Source organism: Otolemur garnettii, unplaced genomic scaffold, assembly GCF_000181295.1.
Source record: "Otolemur garnettii isolate 467f Iridium unplaced genomic scaffold, OtoGar3 scaffold00016, whole genome shotgun sequence".
Classification (NCBI taxonomy): domain Eukaryota; kingdom Metazoa; phylum Chordata; class Mammalia; order Primates; family Galagidae; genus Otolemur; species Otolemur garnettii.
Genome location: NW_003852411.1, coordinates 24,657,341 through 24,678,736, shown reverse-complemented (window position 1 = coordinate 24,678,736; position 21,396 = coordinate 24,657,341). Strand labels below are relative to the sequence as shown.

The 21,396-nt window shown below is 36.1% G+C and overlaps 1 protein-coding gene across 1 annotated transcript in view; it reads left to right on the top strand.

The window, feature by feature from the left end:
* The window catches only part of POU2F1 (POU class 2 homeobox 1), a 177,214-nt gene that overhangs the window by 130,931 nt on the left and 24,887 nt on the right, over positions 1-21,396 (top strand). Inside the window, exons 7-10 of the mRNA XM_023510819.1 lie at positions 1,284-1,410; positions 6,733-6,827; positions 14,687-14,860; positions 19,033-19,174. Coding sequence (XP_023366587.1) covers positions 1,284-1,410; positions 6,733-6,827; positions 14,687-14,860; positions 19,033-19,174 — 538 coding nt within the window. The remainder of the gene's footprint in view (positions 1-1,283; positions 1,411-6,732; positions 6,828-14,686; positions 14,861-19,032; positions 19,175-21,396) is intronic.

Genomic DNA, 21,396 nt, shown 5'->3' with positions numbered 1-21,396 from the left:
ATATGAAAGCTATAACCTAATTATAGCCCAAGAATATAGGGAAAGGGGAAAGGGAGGGGGAGGCTGGGTGGAGGGAGGGTAACTTTGTTATTATTGATATGGGCCCTTAAAGACATGAGGAGCCCTGAATCAGTGAGGTAAGTGGTACTCTTTCCTACCCCTGAATTAGAAATAATGTAGGTTGTTTGAGTTGATATTGTAAACACATAGCTGATTATTTGAATAACTGACTGTTTACATTAAGTGACAATTCTTGAATAATTAGGTGGCATATTTTTGAAGCAGGGGATTACTGTATTTATTTTAATTAGCTAATTATAGCAGGCATGGGTTCTTTCGTGTGCTCTGCCGCTCTGCCGTGAATACTGCCACCCATGTTGGAGAGAGACAGCAAGTCATCTCTTTGCTGTGGAGTGATCAGCATTATGCAGAACTGCATTCAGACGTTGTTTGGTTTTGATTTTCGCATTTTTAGGGCAAAGTGTCCAGAGATAATAAAAATTTATTTAAGAGGCACATACAATAGTACTACAGAGGAAAATAAATTCTTCATCTCAAGAAGAGGAAAAAGTTGTAAGTAGTTATAACAGTAAGCTGCATGAGGAATTATTATGAGTCTAGTGCCAGGCAGCTACCTTTATCCCCCCAGAAAAGACTCAAAAATGGACTTAAATTGTGGCAAGAGTTTGACTGGCCATTGAAGAAAAACATTGAAAATTATAAAACACTGGGCCAATGTAAGGTGCCATTTTGTTATGGATCAGCTATTGGATTTTTATATGGATAGCTATTTTTCTTTAAAAAACTTGACCACTGATTTCTCAGTTGTTAGATAAGGTGGTGTCACATTTCGTTAATAATCTTAGGGGTTTAATTTATTGATGGAAATTCAGACGTAACATTTTCAGCTGTTACTTAACAAGGAAAAATCAATCAGATATTTTAAAACAGTTTTCCCATTTGATTTTTAAAAGCCATATTGATTTCTATATGTTAAAACAACAGCACTATAACCATTTGTTCAGAGGGAATTTAAATGACTATTGAAAGTTAGACTTAGCATAAGTCATGACAGAACATATGTCATTCCACAAAAATATAACGTTTTTTCAGAGGCTCCAGGTGTCTTCACATACTCAGTGAAACACACCCACAGCACATCCTCTTCAGAAATATGGAAGAATGCCAATTGTGTACTCTTATTTGGATGTGACAGAAGCCTTATGATTAAGTGAGCTTTTATTTCATCTTCTCCAATCCCTGTTTTAATTCTGATTTTTCAGGATCTTCAACAGCTGCAACAGCTTCAGCAGCAGAATCTCAACCTGCAGCAGTTTGTGTTGGTGCATCCAACTACGAACCTGCAGCCAGCGCAGTTCATCATCTCACAGACACCCCAGGGCCAACAGGGTAAGCTCTTCCCTGGAGTATGTTAGCTGTTCGCCGAGGCCGTGCGTTCAGTGGGACATGCGCACTGGCCACCATCATTTTGACTGTAGATCTATCCATTAGAACAATATTTTTCGTAAATTTTATCTATAATTTTAAACTGTCAGTAGTCATGTTAAGGAAAATAATTTTTTTGGTCATGCATACCACATTGTAGAGGTTGCCCTGAGCTGCCATTCGTGTGTTTAATCACTAAGGTGGAACTAGATGTTTGGCCAAAAGTCTAAGTAAAATTATTCAGCATGGGCATATATTGGATACATTGCTTTTAATGTTTTAATAAGTTTTCAAAGGAATGTATTCAAAGAACATTGGCAGAGTGTTGAAAATGTATGCTTCTAACAATTGTTTTCTTTTAAAGTTTGAGAGAGGGTGTTATGTTAGAAACTACACAGTTTGTGAGTTATAAAATAGCTTTGAGGCTGTTGTGGTAAATATTGTTTTATAATTTTAGTATCAAACCATAATGAAATTCAGTCATGTTTGTAAGGTTGGTTAATGTGATCGGTATAGAGTATCAGGATATCAAACTTTCGACACAAAGAACATTAGTGCATCTCTATTAATTCTTCATTATTTCTGGGGTGATGGGTTTGCCTTTTTTCTTCTTGATCATTTATTACAAAATCTTTTGTCATGTAAACACTTACCTAGCATATGTTCAAGATTAAAAGATGAGTAAATCAGTTTTTAATTTCAGAGAGCTTACAGTGTAGTGGCAGGGAAATAGACCAACTGCAAGGGTTAGACATGATATGCACAGAACACTGTGGGAGCTAAGAGACCCCTTTGTACCTTTGTGAGCAGAGAATTCTTCACAGTGAATTTGGGAGAATGCAAGCATAGCTTCAAAAGAGAGAACTTTAGTCACAGAAAATGAATAGCATTTAAAAACCTTGGAAACATGGAAGAAACATCATTAAGTTGTGTTTGAGAACCATAAGCAATGCCTTAGACCAGTGGTTTTCAACCTGTGGGTCATGACCCCTTTGTAGCAATGAAAATACATTACAGCATTAAGAAGGTTGAGAACCACTGCCTTAGACACTATAGTTTAAATTGTATATGTGGATGAAATGAACTTTGATGAGAGAAAGATTAGCAGAGACCAAATCAGTAAAGAATCTCACATTGGATATCCAGTACCTTCCAATAAATCTTCTTGTATGCTATATGAAATCACAGAAGGTTTAACCAGAAAAAAAAATTTCCAAATTTGTTGTAAGAAAGCTCATGTTAAAATATGGGGAAGAAAAATTAGGTAAGAATAAAGAGAGTAATACTAGTTAGAATATTGCAACAATTCTACTGAGTTTTGGTAAGGGTTGAACTATGGTTGTGGGGATAGAAAAGAAAAGATGATTTGATAAGTAAGTAGGAATATAGATGGACAGGACGTGGTGGCCAGTTGTATTTGACTAATGATAGGAAAGAGGTATCTAGGTAATTCATGGGTTTTTAGCAAACTATGAAGGTTGATGGAGTCATATAGAGAACATGTGTGTGTGGTATTAAAAGAATTGGGGAAAAAACAGCCCATTAGTTACAAGAGGAATAAGATTCAGATGAAGCTACAGCCTGGGTTCTGTGGCTCATGTCTGTAATCCCAACACTTTGGGAGGCTGAGGCAGGAGTATTCCTTGAAGACAGGAGTTTGGGACCAGCCTGGGCAATATAACAAGACTCCATCTCTAAAAACAATTTAAAAATTAGCAGGGCATAGTGACACACAGCTGTTGTCCCCGCTACTCAAGAGGCTGAGCCCTGAAGTTCGAGGTTACAGTGAGGTATGATCACACCATTGCACCCCAGCCTGGTCACAGAGCAAGACCCTGTCACCAAAAAAAAAAGAAAGAAAGAAAAGAAAGAAAGAAAAGGAGGAGGAGGAAAAGAGACAATGATTTCAGGTGTAAAAGATTAATAGAGAGTGGTAATCACAATGGAAGGGAATACTAAGAGGGAAGGAGAGTTACCTAGATCAGACAGACTTAAGAAGTCAAGAAAGACGGAAGTGCATATGTGAGATTTAGTAATTGTTAAAGCTTTAGGAATGAATGAGATTGCCTTCATTTATTTGTATCAGAGCCCAGAGCCAAGGGTATTGTCTTTCCTTTTTCAAGTCTGTGACCTTGTTTTATTTATAAAAGTAAAGCCCAAAATAAGATAACTGGAATACCAAATAACTGTTCATTCTAATCTTTTAATTTTCGCAAAGGTATTTGTATGTTCGTAACCCCTCTCAACCCCACAGACTTTTATCAATATAAAATTGAGAACATAGCACATAGTGTATAATACTGATTGACTTTACAGCCAATGACCTTGGACAATTCCCCTAACCTTTCTGAGTTTCATATATTTCTCTTCTCATCTTCCCCTTCACTTATATCAGTGATTTACATAAAATGTTTTACTAATGTCAGGAAGATCATTCATCTTAATGTAGTAATTAAGAGCAAACTACTTCTCTCAGAGTTTTGGCTCTGCCACTTTGTGTTGTGTGTCCTTGGAAAAATCACCTTTCTGTGCCTTATTTTCCTATGAGGAGACCTTTAGTATTTTCCTCAAGAGTTTTAACGATTCATTAAGTAAATACATACAAAAGGTGACGCTTACATAGTAACCTCTCTAAATTTTTTCTATTACCATTACGACATTATCGTGATCAGTGTGATCATCAGTCAAGAAATGGTAGATGCAATAGCTCAGAGAATAAAATTAGTTTGTCCCTTTATCTAGTTTAAAGAAAAGAAAATAAAAAACCTCTTAGCTAGGCACAGTGGCTCATGCCTGGAATCCTAGCACACTGGGAGGCTGAGGCAGGTGTATTGCTTGAACTCAAAAGTTCAGGATCAGCCTGAGCAAGAGTCAAACCCTATCTCTACTAAAAAAAAAAAAAAGAATTTGTTTATAAAATATGCTACTGGAAACTAAAATTGATCATTTGGAATTATAATTTATGATTGGATGGGAAACATTTTAAAAATATCTGTTTTTGTCATTTACAGATTAATAACAACTAACTTTCATTGTTAAACTTTAAAAAACTCAAGTTGGGCCGGGTATGGTGGCTCACTCTGTAATCCTAGCACTCTGGGAGGCTGAGGTGGGTGGATTGCCTGAGCTCACAAGTTCGAAACCAGCCTGATCCAGAGGGAGGGAGACCTTGTCTCTAAAAAAAATAGCTGGGTATTGTGGCTGGTGCCTGTAGTCCCAGCTCCTTGGGACTGAGGGAAGAGAATCACTTAAGCCCACCAGTTTGAGGTTCTGTGGGCTGTGATGTCACAGCACTCTACTGACAACTACAAAGTGCAACTCTCTCAAAAAAGAAAAAAAAAAACAACTCATGTTGAAATAGGCTTAATAATGGGACCTTATTTCTGTCCTTTGTACTTTCTTCTCTTTCCTTTTTTATTTTTATTTTTGAATATTCTTGAGTCTTCAGTCTTTTCAAAATAATTTAATAGATTAGTTTTAATCAATGACAAAAAATATAGTTTTATTTTTCTCTCTAGACTACTCTTCAGTTTTTTCAAATCACTAAAATGTAATATTTCAGCTAATTTACTCAACAATTTGTTGAGTGCTTTTTAAGTGTCATACAGTGTTCTAAGTGTTGGGGATGTAATTTTGAATAAGATCAAAGGAGTCCTTGATCTCATTAGAAGTCATATGGTAACTAAATAAACAAAATAGTTAACACAGCAATAAATAAGTACTAGGCAGACAGCAGACAAGAGTAATTTGGTAATGGTTAACCTGTGGGGAAAAATGGGCTTATGGTCTGGAAAAGCGTCTCTGGAGGAGGAATATTTGAATTGGGAACTGAATGCTGACTGGGAGGTTGCCACACCTAGGATCTGGGTGGAGAGTCTTGGTGGACAAAGGAATGCAAAGTACCTGAGACAGGACAAGTTTGGCCTAATCAGAAAAAGAAAGGCCAGTGTAGCTCGAGTGCAGTGAGTGAGCTAGACCAGGCCAGATTACCCACAAACGCTCTCAGGGCCTTCCATTACATTTAGAATAAAATCTGTGCAGTGGTTAGGTCACTCTGACGACTCTGAGAGACACTTGGGGAAGCAGGATGGTCATTTAAACTTCTTTCAGTCTGCCTTTTAAGAAACATTTGTAATATATACAGAAGTTTATTTTGTTTAATATTTGCTACAAATATGTATTTCACTTGCCCTAGAGCTCTAGAAAGTGAGAGATTTCTAGAAAAATCCAAATCTACTTTTTATACTTATTGTGTTTTACATTATAAAATAAAACTATTTTAATAGCTAAATTCAGACAGTACTTCATTATAAATATAAATGACAGACTCTGTGACTGATCTGTGGGAGGTTTCGATTTTTTGGCTGTTGTCGTACATATTCCAATAGTCAGTTTATCCAAACTTGAGGAAATCAAAATTAGGAAGATAGCTGTTGCTACAAATAATTTTATAATGTATTTTTAAAAGCGGTAGAATCCCTTTTTGGTCTACAGTGCTGGATAATTTCTCCCATTGCTCTTATCTGAGCACACATAATCCTATATTCAGTATTTTAGTAACAGCATTATATTAGAAACTCGGTACTATAGATTAAATTCTTAAGTACAGACATTATGGGTTGGTCCTCTTTGTATAAGGTTCTGAAAATAAAAAGCCATAGACTTCAGTAATTGAGCATTTACTACAAACACATCAAGGGTTCACCTTTCTACTTAGAGGGTCACTGTCAGCATGAAACATTGCTGACATTACTTACCAATTATTTTTCGACTAAGATTGTTCAGTGTTAATACAGATAGAGTATTTTACATTTCAATTTTATTATCACCAAAGCCAAATGTTTGATAAGGAGAACTTGAATACAACATTTTCTTTTTCCCCTTAAAGGATTGCTTGCTCCTTTCATTGGACTGGACAAGTCTCTGGTCCAGCATAGAATGGCAGTTTTTAACAGATTCTAGGTTAAGAAGTTGAGCTTTTTGGAATTTCCAGCTGCTTCCATTTAGAATAATCATTCATTTTCATCCACTCCTTACTAAAATAAAGAATTGGCCTATCAGAGAACTTACATTACACTAAAAACTTCCCACTTTTAATTTAATGTTCCATACCTTCTTGCCGAAATTGTTTTTAACAAAATAGAATTTTAGACAGAATAAGAATTATAAGAACACTAAGGTGATCAGGAGATCAGTTGGAAATTTTCGATCATGTTCTTACTCTTTCTTGCTGTGTGTTCAAAACAGTCTTTAATGTTTCTGGCACAATGTGCTTGTATTTTACAGGTCTCCTGCAAGCGCAAAATCTTTTAACACAACTACCTCAGCAAAGCCAAGCCAACCTCCTGCAGTCGCAGCCAAGCATCACCCTCACCTCCCAGGTCAGTTTTCTTCCATGGAAAGTTCTCTTATCCTCTTGTTTTAGGAATTTTTCGGACTTTATTTGATCTAAAAAGCCTAGAAGAACCTAATAAAAATAATTCAAACAGTCTTCAAAACTAACCAAAAATTCAAAGCTGAACTTATCAATTTGATAAAGCAGTGCTGCCAAATTGATATAATCTTGGAAAATTATCAGAGTCCCTTTTCTCTTATACCTGTGTTAGCAGTAAATGAGTAATGAGTTGGGGTTCTGTGACACGTCCCCCCACCGTAGCTGGCAGTAGATCTTACCACTTGAATAGGAAACCTAGTACCTCAGTTAAAAGCCTATCATTACCCTTTGGCCTTTCTCAGAAACAGCAATAAAGCTCTCATCTCTATATTTTCTTCTCTCTTAATATTTATATGTTGTGTTAGCTCATTATACTAGACTGTATAAACACTATAATCGTACGAAAAGCACAAGTGTTAGGCATCTAGAGGTTTAAGTTGGTTTAAGTTATGGACCTTGTTCTGCTTCACTTCTTGCCATGATTTTGAGCCTTTTTTCCTCTCTGGTCCTTAATCTTGTCATCTCTACATTAGGTGACTGAACTGACTAATCTTGAATCCCCTTCCAGCTCTGACTTTGTCTGCACTGTAGAAATTATCACTTAATATTAACATATTGCCAGATTTGACAGAATTCAGCATTCACTTATGATAAGAACCCTTGTCAGGGAGATATGGAGGGTGATCTTTTTAACCTAGTAAAAAATATCTACCAAAAAATTCTATCATCATCCTTAAAATGAAAGACTGAATAGTTTTTCCCTAAGATCAGAAGTAATGCAAAATAGTTCCCACATGTATCCAGTATTATACACAAGATGCTAGTAGTCCAGAAAAAGAATTAAAGGTTACATATAGATTAGAAAGGAAGACTATCTTAATTGATAGACAACATAATTGTCTATATAGAAAATCCTGGCTCGGCACCTGTGGCTCAAGTGGCTAAGGCGCCAGCCACATACACTCAAGGTGGCGGGTTCGAATCCAGCCCGGGCCGCCAAACAACAATGATGGCTGCAACCAAAAAATAGCCAGGCATTGTGGCGGGCACCTGTGGTCCCTGCTACTTGGGAGGCTGAGGCAGGAGACTCGCTTGAGCCCAGGAGTTGGAGGTTGCTGTGAGCTGAAATGCCACAGCACTCTACCCAGGGGGACAGCTTGAGGCTCCTGTCTCAAAGAAAAAAGAAAAGAAAAGAAAAGAAAATCCTAAGGAATCTACCCCAAAAAACTGCTGGAATAAATAAGTTTAGCATGTATGTAGGACACAAAATCAATATACGAAAATCATTTATAGTTCTATATGTTAGCAATGATCATTTGGAAATTGAAATTAAGAAAAAAAGTATTTACAGGGTGGTGCCTATGGCTCAGTGAGTAGAGTGTTAGCCCCATATACCAAGGGTGGTGAGTTCAAACCCAGCCCTGGCCAAACAGCAACAACAAAAAATAAAAAAAATAAAAATTATTTTTAAAAAAGTATTTACAGTACTTATGGGTAAGCTTTAACAAAATAACTTAAGACCTATACATTGAACACTATTTATAGTACTGATAAGTGAAATAGAAAAGACCTATACAAAAGGGAGGTGTAGTGTGTTCATGAATCAGAGGACTAGAGTTGTTAAAATGTCAGTTTTTCTCAAATTAATCTCTGGATTCAACATCATGCCAGTTGAAACCCAAGCAGGCTTTTTTGTAGAAATTTTCATCCTGTTTCTAACATAGATGTAGAGCTGTAAAGGACATAGAATAATCAAACAATTTTGACAAGTAAGAATGTTGAAGGACTAGCTGATGTCAAGAATTACTATAAAGCTGCAGTAATGAAGGCAGGGTGATACCGGCAAAAGGGTAGAAGCAGAGATCAGTGGAACATAATAGAAAGTCCAATAGACCCACACATGTATGGCCATGGTTCTAAAATATTTCAGTAGGAAAAGGAAAATCTTTCAACTGTTTAGATAGCTGAAACAATTGGCTATCTATAGGTAAAAAAAAAAAAAAGAACCTTGACCATTATTTCATTCTATATTCAATGATTAATTTGAAATAGATCATAGACCTAAACTTTAGAAGAAAACATAGGGAAATATCTTTGTGTCACTGGGTGAGGCAATGATTTCTTAAATAGGACACAAAAAACATAAAAGAAAAAATTGGTAAATTTAATTTCATAAAAATTAAAAGCTTCTCTTAAGAAAATGAAAAACCACAGATGGGAGAAAATATTTTTAAGACATATAGCTGATAAAAGATTTATATTAAAAACAAAACATTTTGTTTAGAAATAGTGTCTTGCTGTGTTGCCCAGCCTGGAGTGGCACAATCCTAGCTTACTGCAACTTGGGCTCACATGATCCTCTGCCTCAACCTCCAGAGTAGCTAGGACTACAGGGGCATGCCACCACACTTGGCTAATTTTTTTTTGTTTATTATGAGGTATGGTCTCTCTCTGTTGCCTAGGCTCTTGGCTTCAAGTGATCCTCCTGCCTGGGTCTCCTAAAGTGCTGGGATTAAAGGTGTAAGCCACTGTGCTCAGCCAAGACGTTCTGTATCTGGGTCTGCAAATGCTCATCTGGGCTTCTATTCACAAGAGGGATCAATTGAGCACTTAAATGCAGTCAAGGTGGTACCTCCCACTAGTGAATAACAGAGGTATGTTCTCTAGTCAAGGCCTGTAAGGAGAGCAGAATAGCCTTGCATAATAAGAAAATTTAATATTTTCTTTTAAAAAAGAGACTATCCCCTCAGGCCCCCAAGTAAAATTTAGATGGATTTAAATAGTTAAATGTTTAAAAAATACATTGAATAAACTAGAAGATGAAAAGGAGTGTTATCATAGTTAGAGATAAATGAAACTTTTTCAGATTTGAAGCAACAGATTATATTGGAAAAGAAAATAAGATACTCACCCAAATGATAATTTAAAGCTTGTGTATACTGAAAATTAAAAGAGAAAAAGCAGATTGGAAAAATTATTTGCATTGACAAAAAGATTCATCATAACATTTGATGATCTCTTTAAGGATAAGGATGAGAATAAGGATATCATTAATATAAATGGGTTAAGAACATAAATCCAATTCACATCCAAGGACATACAGATAATAATTGACATATGGGAAAATTTTGACTTTGAGTAGTAAAAGAAATACAAATTAAGATATCAGTGAAGTGTCATTTACTTTGAATTTGCAAAACATTTTTTAAAACTGCTAAGGCAAATCACATGGAGGAAACTAGCATTGTATAGTGGGCACCGACATTGTGATGTACATCAAAGCCATGAAATCATTGGCTGGGTGCTGTGGTTCACACCTGTAATCTCCGCACTTTGGAAGTCCAAGGAAGGAGGATCACTTGAGGCCAGTTTAAGACCAGCTTAGGCAACATACTGAGACCCATCACAATTTTTTTTTTTAAATTAGCCAGATGTGGTAGCATATGCCTGTAGTCTCAGCCACTTGGGAGGCTGAGGCAGGAAGATCACTTGAGCCCAGGAGTTTCAGGTTGCTGTGAGCTATGATGATGCTCTTACACTCTAGCCTGGGCAATATAACAAAACCGTGTCTCAAAAAGAGGGGGAGGGGGCTATGAAATTGTTTATCTAGTTACTAGAAAATCAGTTATGGATTTATCCCAAAGAACTGATTACATATAGGTAGAAAAAGATAACTAATATGTATAACATGTTTTTCATTGTGGTATTATCTGTTAGTGAAATCATAAATAAAAATGTCCAGCAATTGAGAACTGGTTAAATAAATTATAATATTGTTTCAGTCACATTTTAAAAAAATATAATTATGAAGACTTAAATACTATAGAAAAAAGTTAAAACAATGTTAAATGAGAAATGCAGAGTATAAGATTATATATATCATAATTATAGTTAGGGCTTAAAAATGTAGATTATGGGGAAAAAACTTGAACAAATGTGTGAAAATGAAACCTGTTGTAAGTTATTTAAACAAGTGATTTACTTTTTCTCCTTAAAATGGTTTTAATAATCTCTCTGCTCTTCCTTTCCCCACCCCCTCCCTCCTTTTCTCTGTCTCTGCTCTCCCCTTACCCCATCCCCCACTGTGTACTAGGTCATTAATTGTCCTCATATCAAAATTAAATACATAGGATTCATGCTTCTCCATTCTTGTGATGCTTTACTAAGAATAATGTGTTCCACTTCCATCCAGATTAATACAAAGGATGTAAAGTCTTCGTCTTTTTTAATGGCTGAATAGTATTCCATGGTATACATATACCACAGTTTGTTAATTCATTCCTTGGTTGGTGGGCATTTAGACTGTTTCCACATTTTGGCAATTGTAAATTGGGCTGCGATAAACAATCTAGTGCAAGTGTCTTTATGATAAAAGGTTTTTTTTCCTTCTGGGTAGATACCCAGTAATGGGATTGCAGGATCAAAGGGGAGATCTAGCTTGAGTTCTATGAGGGTTCTCATACTTCCTTCCAAAAATGTTGTATTAGTGTGCAGTCCCACCAGCAATATAAAAGTGTTCTTTCTCTCCACATCCACACCAGCATCTGCAGTTTTGAGATTTTATGTTGTGAAACATTCTCACTGGGGTTAGGTGATATCTCAGGTGGTTTTGATTTGCATTTCTCTAATAAGAGATGATGATCAGTTTTTTCATGTTTGCTACATTCATCTGTCTTCTTTAAAGAAGGTTCTATTCATGTCTCGTGCCCATTGATATATGAGATTGTTAGCTTTTTTCATGTGGATTAATTTGAATTCTCTATAGATCCTAGTTATCAAGCTTTTGTCTGATTCAAAATACGCAAATATCCTTTCCCATTGGGTAGGTTGTCTACTTGCTTTGGTTGTTGTCTTCTTAGCTGTACAGAAGCTTTTCAGTTTAGTTAAGTTCCATTTGTTTATTTTTGTTGTTGTAGTTGCCACCAAAGTCTTCTTCATAAAGTCTTTCCCCAGGCCAATATCTTCCAGTGTTTTTCCTGTGCTTTCTTTGAGGATTTTTATCATTTTATGCCTTAAATTTAAATCCTTTATCCATCTTGAGTCTATTTTTGTGAGTGGAGAAAGGTGCGGGTCCATTTTCAGTCTTTTACGTGTGGATGTCCAGTTCTCCCAGCACCATTTATTGAATAGGGAGTCTTTCCCCCAGTGTATGTTCTTGTTTGGTTTATTGAAGATTAGTTGGTTGTAAGATGTTAGTTTCATTTCCTGGTTTTCTATTCGATTCCAAATGTCTATGTCTATGTTTGTGCCAGTACCATGCTGTCTTGACCACTATGACTTTGTAGTACAGCCTAAAATCTGGTATGCCGATGCTCCTGGCTTTGTTTTTATTACTAAGAACTGCCTTAGCTATATGGGTTTGTTTTTTTTTTTTCTGGTTCCATAGAAAACGCAGAATTATTTTTTTCCAAGTCTGGAAAGTACGATGTTGGTATTTTAATAGGGATGGCTTTGAATTGGTAGATTGCTTTGGAAAGTATAAACATTTTAACAGTGTTGATTCTTCCCAGCCATGAACATGGTATGTTCTTCCATTTCTTAATATCCTCTGCTATTTCCTTTCTTAGAGTTTCATAATTTTCTTTATAGAGGTCCTTCTCCTCTTTTGTTAGGTATATTCCTAGGTATTTTCTTTGAAGCTATGGTGAAGGGAGTCGTGTCCTTAATTGGCCTCTCGTCTTGGCTGTTTTGGGCGTATACAAAAGCTACTGAATTCTGGACATTGATTTTATATCCTGAGACATTACTGTATCTTTTGATGACTTCCAGGAGTCTTGTGGTTGAGTCTTTAGGGTTCTTTAAGTATAAGATCATATCATCAGCAAAGAGGGAGAGAGAGTTTGACCTCCTCTGCTCCCATTTGGATGCCCTTTATTTCCTTCTCTTTCTTAATTATATTGGCTAGAACTTCCAGCACTATGTTGAATAATAGTAGTGGTGACAGAGGACAACCTTGTCTGGTTCCAGTTCTAAGTGGAAAAGCTCTCAGTTTTACTCCATTCAATAAAATGTTAGCTGTGGGTTTATCATAGATAACTTCAATCAGTTTAAGAAATGTGCCACCAATGCCTATACTCTTCAGTGTTCTAATTGGAAAAAGATGGTGGATTTTATCAGATGCTTTTTCTGCATCTATTGAGAGTATCGTATGGTCTTTGTTTTTGCTTCTATTGATATGGTGAATAATGTTTATGGACTTGCGTATGTTAAACCAGCCTTGAATCCCAGTGATGAAACCTACTTGATCATGATATATGACTTTTTGATGATAAGCTAGGAATTTGTTGAGAATTTTTGCATCCATATTTATTAGTGAAATTGGTCTGAAGTTTTCCTTTTTGTTGGGTCTTTTCCTGGTTTTGGTATGAGGGTGATGTTTGCTTTGTAGAATGTGTTGAGGAAGATTCCTTCCTCCTCAACTTTTTGGAATAATTTCTGCAATATGGGAATAAGCTCATCTTTAAAGGTTAGATAGAATTCTGGTGTGAAGCCATCCAGACCAAGGCATTTTTTTTGTTGGGAAATGTTTTTATTGTTTCTTTGATCTCAGTGCTTGAAATTGGTCTGTTTTGGAGATCTGTTTAGCAGCCTGGGCCTGCTAAACAACAATGACAGTTGCAATCGAAAAATAGCTGGGCGTTGTGAATAGCTGGGCGTTGTGGCGGGTGCCTATAGTCCCAGCTACTTGGGAGGCTGAGGCAAGAGAATCACTTAAGCCCAAGAATTTGAGGTTGCTGTGAGCTGTGATGACATGGCACTCTACGGAGGGTGACATAGTGAGACCCTGTCTTAAAAAAAAAAAAAAAAAACGCTGCAGTCTTTAGAACTGGCCTTTTACATTCTAATAATTAAACCACTTATTCTCTTTTCCTGATTACTAGATCTTTAAAAATTAAAATAAAAGCAAACAATAACTTATAGATAGTAGAGTTTTCCTGCAGTAGGAGGTTCCCTTTTCCAGTAATCTATCCCAGAATCCAGCTGGACCATGTTACAATATTTCTACAGTCCAAACATACAAAATGTCTTTCTAAACAAGCAGTGGCTAAAAATTAGAATCTGTCACTTATACTATGGTTTTCTACTTTTTAAAAGTTTTCCTCAATAGGATGCCAGTATGAGATTAGGAAAAAACAACAGAATTCATGCAAGATTCATAAAACTGAATTTACAAAATTAGACATATAACAAGCCAATAAAATACCAGTTTAAAAAATTAAGATTTGCATCATACTTTCCTAAAACTTTGCCAAAACAGTGCTACCAATGAATTCCTCATACAGATGAAAAAAAAAAAGTTTTGATAATCTTCTAATACTATTTTTATAATAGTATCTAATGGAGAAGTGATAGTGATAAATGAGACAGATATGGTTGTTACTGTTTTGACAGTTTAAGTGACAGATTTAAGAAACAAATTGTTTTAAAATAAAGGTATATTTAAAAGCATAAGATACATCTATTCATTTGAAAACCCAGATATAAAAGATTTCATTTTTGTGTATTTAGGTTTTTCCTATAGAATTACATGCTTATCCTTAACTCTAATTATAATAAACAGAATTTCAGAGTCTGCCTTTTCTCACTGAACTTTTTTTTTTTAGACAGAGTCTCGTTATGTCGCCCTCGGTAGAGTGCTGTGACATCACAGCTCACTCTCACTGTATCTCTGTACATTATATAGTGTTACATGGTCTTCATAATGAATATAACTGTTTCCTTAAGTTTACTTGCAGCATATTCCAGATGTCAACTTACATATCTCTTTACATGTTTGTTCTCATTGCTCTGTTCCTTCTTCAACAGCCAGCAACCCCAACACGCACAATAGCAGCAACCCCAATTCAGACACTTCCACAGAGCCAGTCAACACCAAAGCGAATTGATACTCCCAGCTTGGAGGAGCCCAGTGACCTTGAGGAGCTTGAGCAGTTTGCCAAGACCTTCAAACAAAGACGAATCAAACTTGGATTTACTCAGGTAGGAGGAACCCACCCTTACTTAAGATTTCACCCCTTGGCTTCAGCCTTCTATATCCCTGATTTCTACATCTGTGGGTTCAACCAACCAATGATCCAAAATATTCAGTATTCAGGAGACAGAGGCAAACTTGTGGATGGCTGTGACAGTCCTGCACACATACAAACTTTTTTTTTTATTTTGGAGACATAGTCTCATTTTGTCACCATCAGTAGAGTGTCGTGGCGTCATAGCTCACAGCATCCTCCAACTCTTAGACTCAAGTGATTATCTTGCCTCAGCCTCCCAGGTAGCTGGGACTACCGGCACCTGCCACAACGCCCAGCTATTTTTAGAGATGAGGTCTCGCTCTTGCTCAGGCTGGTTTCAATCCTGTGAGCTCAAAGCAATCCACTCCCCTTGGTCTCCAAAAGTGCTGGGATTACAGGTGTGAGCCACCATGTCTGGCCCAAACTTTTTTTTCTTGTCATTATTCCCTATAATGAAGTTTAGCAACTATTTACATAGCACTCAGACACACACTATAAAGTATTGTAAGTAATCTTGAGATGATGTAAAGTGTGTGGGTGACATAGCTAATATATAAATATACCATTTTACGATTTTGAAGACTTGAGTGTCTGTGGATTTTGGTATCCAAGAGGGGTCCTGCAATCCATTTCCCCATGCGTACCAAGGGACAACTATATTTGCTCTGTATGTCCAGAAAGGCTTCTAAGGAACAGTATGTTTCTTAATCATGTTGCTATTTAGTTTTAAGCTGTACCTTTTGGTTAGCCATTTCCTGCATTTATATGTTTAGAATATTGTATACATTTAATTATAAATTTATAAGTTAAATGTTAAAACCTTTGAGATTTTTCTCAGAACACAGGTCTCTGACATCATAATTCTATCAATAAATTGTGAGAGTTTAAAAGATGTCATTGGGGTGATGTGGCTACACTGAGGGATTTGTTATGTGAAGAGCATCAGTAGACTTTAGTGTTTCATGTGTAGGGTTGACAGGGTGAAGATTACAGGGTAACTAAAAGAGGGCAAGTGTGAAAGGCTTATTTGAGTTTGAGGGGAGAGAAAAGGATGATTGAGATATGCATGTGTGCAGGTACTCATACTCTAAACCTGTACTGAAACTAATCAAAGAAGAATTGCATGCAGATGAAAAACTAAAATTAATCAGGTGGTGCCTGTGGCTCAAGGAGTAGAGCGCCAGCCCTATATACCAGAGGTGGTGGGTTCAAACCCCACCCTGGCCAAAAACCTCAACAACAACAACAATAAAAAAAAAAACTAAAATTAATCCACATTAATTTTAAAAATGTGAGCTAACACAGAGGGCTTTTAAATTGGAATGAATACCTTTAATGGTTTAAACAGGCATCTGGATACACAGTATTCTTGTTCTAAGCACTACTACTCATTTACTGTTTGATTAACCTGTCACAAATAATACTTTTCCATCAGGTAAGGAATCAAACTGAATGAAATTCATGTAAAATGATGTAAGATCATTAGGTGAAAAAAATGAAGGGTTTTGGATTAGACTGGGTGTTTTTATAAAATCAGGAAAAACCTGATGTTTAGAATGCTTAAGATATCACTTGAGTGCTACTCAAATTATTTTGTGTTGAAAGTGCAGAGTATTCCACCTGCTCTGGTGGGTCAAAGACCAGGGCTGATATCCCTGCATGTATTCTATGTGTTTTTAGGAACAGAAATACATTTCTTTGAGAATTTATTTTTGTTGAAGGAAACTAATGGTGTACATGTATTGCTAACATAAAATGATTTTTGAAATACAATTTTAATGGAAATGCATTTACATTTGTGAGGCATTTCAGTTATAAAGAGACAAATGACTATCCAGAAACATTTTAATACTTTTGAAGCATTTAAGTGACCTGACCTATTTTAAAAAGAAAGCTAAAGATAAAACTAGATTGAGAGGGGTAAGTTACTAAGCTGAAATAAGCATGAGATTTAAGCATAGCAGATTCTTGCTCTCCCTGAGAGATTGTTGCCTGAGTGATATGCCAGCGATGCTGGGACTTGCAAATACCTTTTAACTTTGACTCACACAGTGGTTTGCCTTTCTGTGGCATTCAACCCAGCATATTGCCAGTGTTAACGTTTCCCTCTCCTTCCCCTAAACTCCTCTCTATAAAGGAGCTTCCTGATGTTTTGCTTTATGGTTTTATTCTACTTTTTGGCATGCAGAAAATAAGAACATTTTTCATTTTTCAAAATATGTCGCAGTAGTAAAAATTAGACTACTAATAGATTTTGACTACATGTATTATAGCACATCCTACAGCTGTAGGATGAGAAAATCAGTCAGTCAACCTCTACTTTTAAGTCAGAGACCTCACTTAAAGTTATTCAAAGTTTGCCGTGTATCCAATTTATTTATAAGTGCACACACTCACATGGAGTTAGACATTTAAGTTATTTGTTGAAATCTCTATTCTCTGGGTAAATGTGCCTGTTATTAGATATTTCTAATTATATAATTGCTTATTAAAGGATTACTATGGTGACATTGCATAATTAGCATGTCATAGTATAACACGTTTATTACATAGGTACATCAATTATTTCCCAGTCCTAGTCTTTGTTCCTTTTTCATTTTGCTCTTGTTCTTTCAGTTTTAGGTACATCAATTATTTCCCAGTCCTAGTCTTTGTTCCTTTTTCATTTTGTTCTTGTTCTTTCAGTTTTACTGTAATTGGAAGGAAATCAATCAACAGTCCACTTCAGTCCTAGAGTGTATTCAGAGCTGTCATTAGAACTTTCTGTGAGAGTGGAGATATTTTGTATTTGTGTTGTCTGGTGTAGTAGCCACTATCCACTTGTAGTTCTTAGAATTGGAAGGGCTATTGGTGCCAAGGAACCATATTTTTAATTCATTTGATTTTAATTAACTTAAATTTAAACAGCCATTCATGGCTGGTGACTATCCTATGCAAAAACATAGGATATAGACTACTTGAAGTTCAAGTATTCTCTATCTCTCATTTTATCTTATAGTTCAACATTCTCCTCAGTTTAACTTTTTATCTGGAGTTACTCACTAATAATAAAATATAGTAGAGTTTTTTTTTTATTTTCTTTCCCCAACTATCACCTGATGCAGATGCTAATAAACAATGTAGTGGCAGGCATCAAAGTACTGGGGTAATCCTAACTCCAAATAAGTGTGGCCAGGATACGTGGGAGTTGGCTGTCTCAAGGAAGAATTAGTTGTATAATACTTTGGACCAGAAGTGTTTTTGCCTTTCTGCCCTGTCACTAAATTCATTGAAATGAGTAAAGAAGTCATTTAAACTCTGTGAGCTTCTATTACCTATATATAAAATAACTATTAAGATATGGCTTTTTCCAGCTCAAACAAGAGATATTCAGCTGGAAGAGAAGCACTGTATACATTTCAAAGGTTATAGACTTATAGAGAAAGACATCTTTTGTAATATATTCAGGGGATCATTGTTCTATTTGCTGTAAGGTTACCAAGTTCCCAGTGCCCATGAAGGTTTGACTAAATGGGTCAAACCTCTCTACTGTGAATTTCTAGCTCTATAATGGTTACAAAAGTGGTCTTTAGAATACCTGTTTTTTGTAACCAACTTTGAAATCCAAACTAAGGGTGAAAATACTTTTTTTTTCTCAGTCTCAGAAATACTTTATAAGGGAAAAAAGAATGAGAGATCATTTCTAAATTTTCAAGTGATTTATGGGAAGTTTGGTTAGTTCAGAAAAACCTAGTCTTATCTAGGCAGTTATATCTAATTGCTGTAGGTGATATGGATAAATTGATTTTTAAAGATTACTTAAATCATTTTTGGTTATATTAGAATATCAGCGCTGTCTTTTGTGACTTATTAGAAATTCTGGCATCTTGATTCTTACATAAGGTAGCAAGAAGAGATTCAAAATGGAAAGTATGTGGGACAATGTGGAACATTGTATTGATGAAGGCCTAGGAGACTCCTCACCAGAATACTGTGCGTGGCTTAAGGGTAGAGTTTGTGTGGGTCCTAGAAAGTGGAATGATTGTTAATTCTTTGTCTAGAGCAGTCATCAGAGCAACGGTCCAGAGTGAAAGCTGTAAACATTATGAGATGACTTTTTCTCTTTCTGCTTTCCTCTCTCCGCACCTGCTCTGTGTTGTGCAGGGTGATGTTGGGCTTGCCATGGGGAAACTATATGGAAATGACTTCAGCCAAACTACCATCTCTCGCTTTGAAGCCTTGAACCTCAGCTTTAAGAACATGTGCAAGTTAAAGCCACTTTTGGAGAAGTGGCTAAATGATGCAGGTAAGTAAACATATAGGACATTTCTTCGTTGTTCATTAGGATTGTTGTATAAATTGGCATTTATATTTCTTCCTGTATTTTTTTTTTTTTTGAGACAGGGTCTCACTTTGTCACCCCTAGTAGAGTGCTGTGGCATCATAGCTCATAGCAACCTCAAATTCATGGGCTTAAGCAATTCTCTTGCCTCAGCCCCCTGAATAGCTGGGTCTACAGGTGCCCACCACAACACCTGGCTATTTTTAGAGATGAGGTCTTGCTCTTTCTTAGGCTGGTCTCGAACTTGTGAGGTCAGGCGATCCGCCACCCACCTCAGCCTCCCAAAGTGCTGAGATTACAGGCATGAGCCATCATACCTGGCCTTCTTAATGTATTAATGTTACTGTAGAACCTTGTAGCTTATTAATCCTGGGAGAATCATGGTAAATTATGGCTGTGTAAGTCAGAAGGTTAATTCATTTAAGTAGTCTAGTAATTACAGTATAAATAAATCAGCAATAACTTGTAACCTTGAAATTATTCCTTGTATTTGAGCCAAGATTAGGGACACACAGACAATCGAAGGAACAGAATAAGAAATCCTATGAATTTAGATGAACCTACAGAACAAGTTTGTTTTTCTCTGGTAAATTATTATAGAACTTGTTCCTGGTAATATTTCTAGCTTTGTTACTAAAAATGACTGTATATTTCACACATAAAAGTAGATGTTTTAACTTACAGTTTTGTGCTGAGATTCCTTTTGGAATATTTGGATTTTGAGTCACAGAATCATAGACTGGGAGAGGCAGAGGAACGATAGAGATTCCCTATGGTTCTCATGGCCTATGAGAATAGAAATCAGGCCTCTGGGAAAGACAAACCTGAAACCCCCATCTTTGGACAGTTTGATTCAGGTATCCCTGAGTTCCACAGACGAGAACCACCAGTCTGCTCCATCCACCTCATTTCACATGGGGCAGAAAGACACTCAGAGGGGTATATGACATGCCCAGGGTTATTACATTGTTAAATGACAGGACTGCGTTTTAACTTAAATTTGCAAATATTTCTCTTTTTTTACCCTAGATTATACCAGTGAAATGACGGGTCATTTACAAGATAAATATTAAACATTTAAAAATTTCCAAGAGACTTTCTTCCCTTTCTTCCCAGAGCTCATAAACAAGTATAAATAAGAGTAGAACTGAGAGAGAGCTGAGTTTAAGGGTAAGAATAGTAAACCTCTGCTTTCTCAGGAACAGAAATCAAAAAATAGCAGTGACTCCTGCAATCCCATTACTGGGCATCTATCCAGAAGGAAAAAAACCTTTTTATTACAAAGACACTTGTACTAGGCTGTTTATCACAGCCCAATTTACAGTCGCTAAAATGTGAAAACAGCCTAAATGTCCTTCAATACAGGAATGGATTGGTAAGCTGTGGTATATGTATACCATGGAATACTATTCAGCTATTAAAAAAGTGGAGATTTTGCAGCATTTGTACTAACCTGGATGGAGGTGGAATGCATTATTCTTAGTGAAGCATCACAAGAATGGAGAATTATGAATTCTATGTATTCAACTTTGATATGAGGACAATTAATGACATGATGGGGCATGGGGGAAGAGGCGACCAGACAGAGAAGGCAGGAGGGCGGGTAAGGGAAAAGAAAAGAAGAAAAAAAAACAGTGACTAACTCACATAAATTGGATTTAATTTTGACCAAAGTACATTACTTAAACATTAATTTTTAATTCAACTTGTTAATATGTTGTTTAGGATATTGCATCCTCATTTATAAGTGAAATGTTTGTAATTTCTCCTTTGCAATAATATATCTTTTTCAATTTTAATATCAGGTGTATCCAGATTAAGTAGAATGATTTTGAAGTATTCTTTTTCTGTTGTCTATAAGATTTGGAATCATCTGTTTTTTTGAAATTATCTTTTATTTATAAATATTAGTTGTCTATTTTTTGAGACTTTGGGGAAAAAAGAAGTTAACTGATGACTCCATACCTCAGACATACTCTTATTTGACAAAGTGATTGTTAACTTTCTTTGCATCATTATTATTATTATTGCTTAATATTTCGATGCAGCAATCGTCTGATTTCTTTCCTGAATGTATTTATCTTTGTTAGTTCTTTTTTTTTTTTTTTTTTTTTTTGAGACGGAGCCTCAAGCTATCCCCCTGGGTAGAGTGCCATGGCATTACAGCTCACAGCAACCTCCAACTC